The 10,545-nt window shown below is 43.1% G+C and overlaps 1 protein-coding gene across 3 annotated transcripts in view; it reads left to right on the top strand.

Annotated features, from left to right (window-relative positions):
* The window catches only part of Slc25a28 (solute carrier family 25 member 28), a 10,511-nt gene extending 729 nt beyond the window's left edge, over nt 1-9,782 (top strand). The window contains exons 1-4 of one of the 3 annotated variants that reach the window (XM_019209671.2): nt 7-134; nt 6,085-6,313; nt 7,498-7,554; nt 8,931-9,782. In XM_019209671.2, the coding sequence (XP_019065216.1) occupies nt 69-134; nt 6,085-6,313; nt 7,498-7,554; nt 8,931-9,448 (870 nt within the window). In that variant the 5' untranslated portion in view covers nt 7-68 and the 3' untranslated portion in view covers nt 9,449-9,782. Of the gene's footprint in view, nt 1-6; nt 135-479; nt 1,503-6,084; nt 6,314-7,497; nt 7,555-8,930 lie in introns of those variants that run through there. The other 2 variants (XM_019209673.2, XM_019209672.2) reach the window with 2 other exon arrangements.
* Nucleotides 9,783-10,545: the final 763 nt, after the last annotated feature.

The raw sequence follows: 10,545 nt of genomic DNA, 5'->3' as shown, positions 1-10,545 counted from the left end.
TTCGGCAGGATCCAGACTCCGGCCCGGACTACGAGGCGCTGCCGGCTGGAGCTACTGTCACCACGCACATGGTGGCGGGTGCTGTGGCAGGGATCTTGGAGCACTGCGTGATGTATCCCATCGACTGCGTCAAGGTGAGACCTGGACCGGGCTCCGAACCCAACCTGACCCGACCCTGTGTCCTGTCTAGAGCCAGGATCCCGGCTGAGCCGTAGCCGACTGGTTTACTTCCTGGCTCCTGCCTACTACACGATTCGAACTGATATGCCATTCAAGCAAGGTCCCGGCTGGGAGTTAAGCCTAGTCAGGAACCAGGACCTATTTCTAACCGTCAGTGAGATCTGAATCGGGACTCAGGAGCAAAAAAAAATCTGTCAGCCAAAGCCCTGGATCCCAGTTGGGACTAAACAGGAATAGGTTTATACCTATGCTATACCCGATGCATAGGTAAGTGCTACTAACTCGATTAAGGTGAAGCCAACTAGCATGAATCAGACTGGATCTGATGACTTGAGGTGTTCTTTGGATAGGTGCTTTTACAGGCTTCTTGCTGTGTCTTCACTTAAAAGTTACCGGACAGAAACCAGAGTCTGGGATCTTTGAGCTAGATAAAGGACACATTAAATCTTAACCCATGAGTGTTTGGAAATCATTGTGCAGTCAAAAGTCAGACTGGAAGTCATATGGCAAAGACTGTGTTCAGGAAAAGGTTTCAGTTTCTGTGTGACACCAGTGTGATGACCCACTTATTTCCTGAACATAAAAACTGAGCTGGGATTAAGACTGTATGTTCAGGGAGTACATCAGCCCCTTCACAAGAGCAGTGAAACTGAGAGTATATTTCTTTGGGCGCCTGAAGTTGACAAGAAAGGAAATGTTGCTTAGAAGGGAAGTGTGCTGGTATAAGAAAGTACATGTAAGTGGAGAAAATGGAACTGAGATCAACACGATGACATAATTAGTGTGAAAGTAATAACTGCGTCCGCAGCCAAACAAGATGATTAATGGATACATTAATTTCCTGAAGAAAGTTGGGTGAAGATGGGAAAAGATTATCATTCTTTATAGTTTTCATCTCTGTACATTAGTAAAGATGCCAACCACTAAAAGCGAGATCTAAATTTAGGGGGAAATAAACTCCAAGTGACTGCTGAAATATGATAAGAGATTGGTGCTTCCTTCACGTGTTAATGGTAATGGTCAATGGCAGTAGCCTGGCAGTTCTTCGGTGTATGTTTTCTTCTCAGATTAGGAAAATATTATATATTCAAAAGGAAGAGAGTATCAGCTTGGACAATGCAAAGCGGGTTTCTTCTGCTCTTCCACGGTTCCAGTACCATTTCAAGTTTTCGTTAGTAATATGGGTGAGGAAATAGGGAAAGTGTTCCTGAGACTTTGTAAATGACATCGAGTTGGCAGGAGTATTCTAGCACATTACAAGATAACTCCTAACAAAGGCCATATCCAGGGAAAATGTGGTAACGTGCGCTTGACTAACTAAGGTGAACATTAGAATTTTAAATGCTTGTGTCAAATGAGAGAAATAGTAAAATCTGTGTGAAAGAAATAACTATTGAAATGTAAAATATATAAATACAAAAGATTCCAGTATTTATGTAAGACTATGTTGACTGTGAGTTAACAATGCTACATATCCAAAAGTTAATATGATCTCATTTCCACTTCTACTGTGAATAGAGTACAGGGTCTACGGTATTATGCTCCAAGATGAATATTAAATGAAAAAGAGATCAGGGGAAGCAATAAATATTATTGAATGGTTTGGAAAACAATGTAATAATGTGATTGACATAAATGTTATTGCAAATTATCAGTTTAAACTGTTGTTCATTACAACTGCAATTGGAGGCTGTCTCCTTACTCTGTATATTTATATAATGTTGTTACAAGCATTTTATAAATTCCTGTTTAAAATGCCCTTAGAATAGTTAGTTGTGTATCCTTAATAGGGGCAGAACTTTGTCCTGTGACAAACAAATCAATCAAATGATTGATTTTGTAGGAACAGAGACCACACAGGATCAAATACAGCAAATAAGGTGAAAACTCAAAATGAATAGGTAATACTGTTGGGGATTAAGGATAAAGTGGGACTGAAAAGTAAAATGATTGATTTACTTCTGAGGCCTGTAAACCCACTGAGGGAACACTTGTACAAGAGTCCCAGCCGGGGATGTAGCTCAGTGGTGCAGCGCCTGCCTGTCCAGCACAAGGCCTTGGGTTCAGTTCCTGGTACCAAAAAAAAAAAAGAGTTCCAGAAAGTTTTGCAAAACTACAGCAATACTGGAATTAAGTCATTTCTATCCTTCCAAGGTAGCTATTTTGAAGAACAGTCCTTAATTCATCTACATAACCTTTGGAATTTTTGTTTAAAAAATCAGTCATACAACATTAGAGTTGTGCCTCAAAGCCCTACATTAAAGGAAATTATTTGATCAGAAGGAAAAATGCTCAGGAGTCTTAAAATACAAAAGCTTACCTTAGAAGAATCATTTTTGCTTGTCATTAATTCTGGGATTTAAATGATTAGAGGGGAGACCAGTATGAGTCAGTGTCTGTATGTTAAATGCTTTTGTGGGAGCATGAAAAAAAAAATCATATCCTATCCTTTAGAAAGGGTTTCTGAGTTACCTTCTCCCTGGGTAGCTATTCTTTTACCATAAAAGATGATAGAAAGGAAAAGCAGCCCAAGCTTACCCTAAAACTTGAGGCAGGTCTCTATCTGGTTTGGAGTCTAAAGGACAACCACAGTGTTTGCAAATGAAAGCTCATGTTGCCTCTTGGCATGCAAGCCTCTGTATCCCCAGCCACTTATCAGGGTCAAGCTGACTTAAAATATCCTTGGGCGGGATCATGGGAAGTCAACACAGCCTTGCTTGGCCATGGCCATCCACACATATATTTCCATAATCAAATAGGGAGGCTTGGGAACCCAGATAAATCCTAGTCTTTTCTAACCCTCAGGAGCAAGCATCAGACTTTTATCTGTAGGGACAGACTTCAACCTAAAGCTTTCTGAATCCTCAAAATCATCCATCTAAGGACTCACCTACTACCAAGTTGCTCTCTTTGGTTCTGCAATGGTAAAGCAAATAGCAGCTTACCTAAAAGTTAAAAAGCGAGTAAGAAAAATCTTTTCTAAATTCCAGATGTAAATAGTTAGACTCACTTACTAGTAAAAGGTTAGGAAAGGGAAACATTGGCTTGTTTTTCTTGCATATGATAATAATAGTTAAATATTCAATAAATGACCATTGTTCTTGTGTTCCAAGCACTGTCTGAAATACCTGCACATATTTATTCATAATTTTTGAAACAACTTTATGAAGTAGACACCATTTTCATTATTTTATAGGGAGGCTTAGAGAACAGTTAAATAACTTGTCCAATCACAGTTTCTGTGGCAGAGTCATGATTTGTATCCAGTCTGTGTGACTCAAAAGCTTTCCCTGTAGCTTCCCAAAAGCAGTCTTCTAGAATGAAAGAAAGCAAAGATTTCACAAGGGAGCTCCTCTCTGAATATATGACTTTCGGATTAACAGCCTAACATGTAAGTCATTATAGCCACAGAGAAACTTTACAATAAAAACAAAAAATGCAAAATTAAACCTGATTTAATAGTGGCTAAGGACCAGTTAGTTGTCCATGCCTATTTGTGAAATGATTTATACAAGAGGCAATGCTGTGGTGATCTGTAAATTCTTGCAGGTGAACAAATATATCACAGTCCTATTTTAATGCAATAAAGGCCTTATGTTTACAGCACCTTATGAATTGCCAGTGGGTTTTACATGCCGTATTTCTTTTAATCCCCACAGCAGCTTGAGGAGCCAGCCCTTTGGCCTTATAGATGACAACTTCGAAGCTCAGAGAGGTTTAGTGACATAATGAAGACAATACATCTAGCAAAGCTGGGGACTCGGCTCACATTTTCTGACTCAAATACGGGTTGTCTTGATAAGCCTCTTATCTGTGCTCATTTGTTTGGCTTTCTTCACACCCAGGCAGTGGTTTTTCATAATGAAGGCTTTTCATAAATTCTTAGAGATGTCATCATTTGTTGAAAGGTAGTTTTGATTTTTTTTTTTTTTCTTTTTTTGTGGTGCCAGGGATCGAACTCAGGAACTTGCACTTGCCAGGCAGGCACAGCACCACTGAGCCACATCCCTGGCCCTGTGAAAGATAGTTTTATTGGCCAACAAATTGGGCAGCCATATTCATTTTCATATTTGCATAGCTTATACTCAGGTCCTCTGTCTAAGTGTATTTTCATTGAGTTAATATTACTGAGTAAGATTTAGATAGGTGTCTGAAATGTTCAGAGTAACTTACCTACAGTCTAGTTTTCTGCTGGGGATGAAGAATTTGAGGCCTGAGACCAGAACTTTCAGGACTCGTTGCCAAATATGCCATTGACTACAGGAGAGCAATGCAATTTCTCTATGTTTCCCCTGAACAAGATCAGTTTCAGACAAATTTATAGAAACTCATAATTGTTAAGCCACCAGGCCCACTTTAAATACACATTTGTTAAATACAGCACACCCTTTATTGCAAATTCATGGGATCTTTTTGAGAAGTGTAAAAGAATGTGTCAGTTGTGATCAATGATACTGTGTATTTCTAATTGAACATCCAATAAATTAACCTTTTAAGTGCAGTTTTTGTGTTGGAAGGAGGCAGGAGAAAACTCTTAGAGAGATGTGGATTGCTTGTGGCAAACTAGGACCTGTTAATCTGGTTAGCTTCTTTTCTCCCAGTCCCTTGAGAAGAGGTATTATTAATCTTGGATTCCAGCTGGGTAACAGAAAGTTCAAAATTTAAAGCTGCACTGAAGCTAGTGATTAAAACAAAGACATTTAAACTACCTGGTCATCATTTTCTCCCTCTTGGCTCATCAGTGGTGCTGTTTGTTAATTTCTGCACACACAGCTGTGTCACAAAATATTCATTCATTAAACAAGCAAATTGTAAGTATCTTCTGTGTCCCAGGCACTGGATACTGTACTGTAACTGAAATGGGTTGGTAGATGAAAATTTTTGTGGGGAGACATACTGGAAAGAGTCTGATTTGGAGAAGTGTTTCAAGCAAGGTTAATTTCCTAAATTTCAGTAAAGCTTCCTGGAAATGTCATACATGTTTTTACCATATACTCATTCCAATCACTGAATCATCCTGAGATTCCACGGATCATGTTTCACAGGGACTGATTTTATTTACTGATGCCAATTTTTGGATTCAGTCCGTTTAGTTAAGAAATATAAGGCTGGGCATGGTGGCACACACCTGTAATCCCAACATTTGGGAAGTTGAAACAGGAGGATCACCGTGAGCTCAAGACTAGCCTGAACTATATAGTTCAAGAATAGTTCAAGAATTGCCTAGTGAGACCCTGTCTCAAACAACAACAGCAAAACAAAAACAAAAAAATGTAAAGGCCCTTTTAGTTTTAGAGACTAGGTTGGTTTCCAGCTAGACACTACTTTCATATTTTGGGGGCAAACTTTCTTTCCCAGGAAATTAGAGCAGCATCTGTTAAGAACATTACTTCTGCCATAACTAACTTATAGACCCAGCTAGCAATGCCAAATAATATGAAAAGGCATCAAAAGATAACCCACCATCTCATGAACTAGTATATTGTGTGGTGAAGAATGAGGGCTAAGGTCAGTGTTTAGAAATAAAGCATAAAGTATGTGGTAGGGTGAGTACTTGAATTTTTCCACTTGAAAAACTCAACTTGTTTTTATTGAGGCACAAAAACAACTTCTGCATCAAGGGCTTGATATATATTGCTGGGGCAAGAAATCATTAATAAGTAGTAATATTCTCAGGACAAATAATGATGTTCCACTCTTGGGCTCACAAATGACTAGAAGAGGAAAGGTCCAAAGCTTGGAAAGGTAAGATACAGATTTGGGAAGAAGTAAAGTCGGATGCCAGGTATCACTCCCACACACTGGCACAGTCCATCTAGAAGGCCTGCCCACTTCCCAAAGCCCAAGTGTTGAGGTGAGAAGTTGGCACCACTGACCTTGCACTTCTCCTTGCTGTGATTTCAGACCCGGATGCAGAGTCTACAGCCTGACCCAGCCGCCCGCTATCGCAATGTGTTGGAGGCCCTCTGGAGGATTATAAGAACGGAGGGCCTATGGAGGCCCATGCGGGGGCTGAACGTCACAGCAACAGGCGCAGGGCCTGCCCACGCCCTCTATTTTGCCTGCTACGAAAAGTTGAAAAAGACATTGAGTGATGTAATCCACCCAGGGGGCAATAGCCATATTGCCAATGGTATTGAGCCTTCCTGTGCTGGTTCCCCCACTTTCCCAGCTTTTTGGGCTTTCCTGCTGCCAGTGCTTCCTGGTCTCGGCATGGTTTGGAGCTACAACTTTGGGCTGGGGTAGGCCAGATTATAGGGAGGGACTTCCAAACCTGATGTTCTCAGACAGCAGGCTGCTTCAACCCCATCCCTCCTTTGGGGCATCTCAACAAAGGGTTACAGTATTTTCCCTTACCTGTCAGCTTGACTTTTTCCTGGCATCAACTGTGGAGACATAGACTGAACTGCCCCCATTGTATATTTCTTGATAGTTAGGTGCTGTCCTGCTCCTCAGGGCAGGATTGGAGGTGACCCAGGCACCCAAGGAAGACACTAATGGAGCCTCAGCTCTTCGCCTCACCTTTTCAGGATCCCAGCTGACCAGAGGCAGTTTGTCATGAGGACGTGGCAAAGCCTTGACAAGTGAATGGGCGGGGGGCTAGGTGACTGTCTGGAGAACGCAGAAGGTTGGAGGTTGGGAAAGCAAAGGAGGGGATGGATAGCAGCTCAGGGTTTCAAGATTGCCTAAAACCAAGTTGAGTGGGGAGAGAGTTGAGGATACAGTAGATGAGGACTTGAAGGGAAAATATGGGTGGACAAATGTTAAAATTTGGAGATGGGTTGCAAAGCTGAAGGGCAGCAGGATTGAATGGCAGGGTTCTATGGTGAAGATCCGACCACAAGAACCCTGTGTCTTTCCTACACTGGCCAACTCGATGTGTTGACCTCCTTTGGTAGTGTATCTGCTTCCTTTCTGGGGCATAAGCTGCATTTATTTTTTTTCCTTTGGTACCGGGGATCAAACTCAGGACCTTGTGCTTGTGAGGTGCGATGCTACTGAGCTTAATCCCCAGCCCTGCATTTAATCTTAATACCATCTGTATTGATAAAATCTGGGCTGTTCTCTTTGCCTCTTCTGGGCCTTCCTGTCTTGGGTGTGTTTGTATTGATGACCTTACTAGACTGGTGAGAACAAGTCTATTCCTTTCTTGGCACAGGTATTCAGGATCCTTGGGTTCTCCTTTTGGACTGGCTCTAAACAACATTCCTTTGCTCACTGTGGTTTAGCACAGCCACTCCCCATCATTTGGGGGGCCTCATTGAATTGGTCACCCCCTCCTGGCCTTACATGTGGCAGTTGTTTTTTCATTTGCAGGTGCAGCCGGGTGTGTGGCAACATTACTTCACGATGCAGCCATGAATCCAGCAGAAGGTAGTGCTTCCTCAACCTGTCCCTCTGGCCAGCTGCATCTGCATGCCTCGGTCTTTGCTTTATTTATGATTGGCAGAAAAAAGAGCACGTCAGGTTTGGTGGGAAATCATGTCATGTTGCTTTGTTGTATCACTAGAGGGCGCTCCCTCCATATTTTTAGTACTTGGCCGGGGTTTCTCCCACCCCCACCCCTTGACAGGAAACATTTATTAGGATTTAATTCATGGGGTGGGGCTTTCTGGGGGGGATGGTGGTAGAGGCTTGTACCTGGGCCTCCCTTTGTAGTATATTTGATCTCATGAAAGTTTAGCAGGTTATTTCATTTTACTTCAGGAGATGAAGATGGATTTTAACATTTAAAAGTTTGCCTTGGGGCCAGGGATTTAGCTCAGCGATGCCTCTGCCTGCCTTGCAAGCATGAGGACCCAAGTTCGATCCCCGGCACCAAAAAAAAAAAAAACAAAACAAAAACTAAAAGTTTGCCTTATTAGAATGAAGACAGTTGAGATATAGGAATAAAGATTATAGAGCTCAGGTCCTGCATATCTGCTTTGACCTTGGCCTTTAGTTGGAAGAGAACTCTCCAAAAACCTTCTCACTAAGATACTGAGGTACTGAAACAGGTATGATAGTGCAGTGCTCTGTATGTTCCAATTCTGTGTCTGTCTGGCCAAGACCCTGGGGTAAAAAGGTCAAATCGAATCTGGAGATCCACAGAACTTATACCAGGTCCTGTACTTGAGAGAGCAGGAGGTGTTTGGAAACTAAAGCTGAACTCCTTTTGGCTAAGAATCTTTTTGGTAGCGATTTTTCTTTCCCTTTGGGAAAATAACCATTATAAGATTTTTAAGAGCTAGGTGCTGGGGCCAGGGATTTAGCTCAGTGGTGCCACTACCTGCCTTGCAAGCACAAGGTCCTGAGTTCAATCCCTGGTATCAAAGGGAGAAAAAAGAAGTTAGGTGCACCTCACACCTGAAGACTGGGTTTGTTAGGGCTCTGTGTTCATTACTGTGTCCACTACCACTGAGTCATTTCTTGTTGGGGGTTATAAAAGTATAAGATAATAATAGGTATTAATTTGAAGAAGATCCTCTGGAGTTATTAGACCATAGGTATATCCTGTGTGTTAACTGGCTGGTTTCAAAGAAATCTTCCTGGGAGTGGACCCATTAATTTTTACTCTTTACCAACCCTCTGTCTCCTCCACCCCTCAAAAAAGGGAAACATGAACTTACCACGTTAACTGGCAGCTCACTCATACTTTTTTCTCTCTCCATTCCATTGGCTGATACGCTGACTCGGGACCTTGCGTCTGGACACAATTGGTCACTGGCTGGTTGCTGTCACCATTCCCTTCCTCCTTTATGGAACTCCAGTGATCAAGCAGAGAATGCAGATGTACAACTCACCATATCATCGGGTGACAGACTGTGTACGGGCAGTGTGGCAAAATGAGGGGGCCGGAGCCTTTTACCGCAGCTACACCACCCAGCTAACCATGAATGTTCCCTTCCAAGCCATTCACTTCATGACCTATGAATTCCTGCAGGAGCACTTTAACCCTCAGAGACGGTACAACCCTGGCTCCCATGTCCTCTCCGGAGCCTGTGCAGGAGCTGTAGCTGCTGCTGCCACGACCCCACTGGACGTTTGCAAAACACTGCTCAACACCCAGGAATCCCTGGCTTTGAACTCAAACGTTACAGGACACATCACAGGCATGGCTAGTGCCTTCAGGACGGTATATCAAGTAGGCGGGGTGACCGCCTACTTCCGAGGAGTGCAGGCTAGAGTAATTTACCAGATCCCCTCCACAGCCATTGCATGGTCTGTGTATGAGTTCTTCAAATACCTAATCACTAGACGGCAAGAAGAGAGGCGGGCAGGCAAGTGACAGAGCACCAAGCAAAGCCAGGGGTGCACACAGCACTGCTGCATCCTGCCTTCCAGCCATATTCTTTCTCCTGACATGCTGCAGCCTTGAGTAGAGTTGGAAGAAAGGCTGCGGGCTCTCCAGGCTCCTGAGTTTGGCTAGCACCAGTTCCTGCCATCCTGTTGCTGCTGCCACCTTTCCTTCCGGGCCCTAAGCAGGTGCATCTGAGCACACCACAGCACCTCCAGCAACCTCTCCATCCTGGGCCTGGTGACCTTCTCTGGACAGTTCACAGAGGGCTGAGCAGCACATGCCCCTGGTTCCTAATAAAACAAAACAAAACCTTTGAATTAAATGGTTTCATTGGGTTTGTTTTACCAAAGGGGAAGTGAAGTACTGTCAGCTGTTTTTGACTTGAAGTGTAAATCAAGGGACCCAAAGGGAGGTTTGCTGAGGATGCCTTTGGCTTCAGTTCATGCTGATTTTCATGATAATTGAAGACTTTCCCGTTTCTGTAGTAGGTGGCAAGGAATCTGCCCAATGCCCGTCTCACTGGGCCTGTGACACCCTCTCCTTTAACAGCTCTTGATGCTCCTAGTGCCTCTTATCTTGAACAGTAGTGGCATAGGAGAGGAGATCTCTTCTGTTTAACTCTCACCTCTGCCTGAGTCATGAAAATTTCCACATGCCACTTGGTTTTCTACTGTATTGTAAAATTAAAATTATTCAGTGGAACCGCAAACTCTCACGATTGTGTGATAAACACATTCCATTTGGCTAAGGGTTTTATAAAGAACTGGAGCTTATGTGATCTCATTTGGTCCTCTCAGAGAAGCGAAATAGGCAGTGCAAGTATCTACTTCACACACAAGGGACCTCAGACAGGCCTGGGGCTCTCTGAGCCTCAGTAATTACAGAACAGAGACTCCCAACCCAGACCTTTCTACCCTAGAAGGGAATCGCTCTCCCTGCAGAGAGGGAGTGAGTTGAGGGCACGTTTACCAATGTGCTGTTACTGAAGAAGCTCTTGCCTGATAGCCACTTCGTCTCTGCCCGGAGACCTTCAGAAACACTAGTGTTAGGTGGGTCCATCTGCTTCTCTTGGGGAAATCACCAGT

The sequence above is a fragment of the Fukomys damarensis genome, unplaced genomic scaffold, assembly GCF_012274545.1.
Source record: "Fukomys damarensis isolate Sample0158 unplaced genomic scaffold, DMR_v1.0_HiC HiC_scaffold_8, whole genome shotgun sequence".
NCBI classification, from domain to species: Eukaryota; Metazoa; Chordata; class Mammalia; order Rodentia; family Bathyergidae; genus Fukomys; species Fukomys damarensis.
The sequence above is the reverse complement of the archived record's forward strand: the minus strand, read 5'-3'. Positions and strand labels throughout refer to the sequence as shown.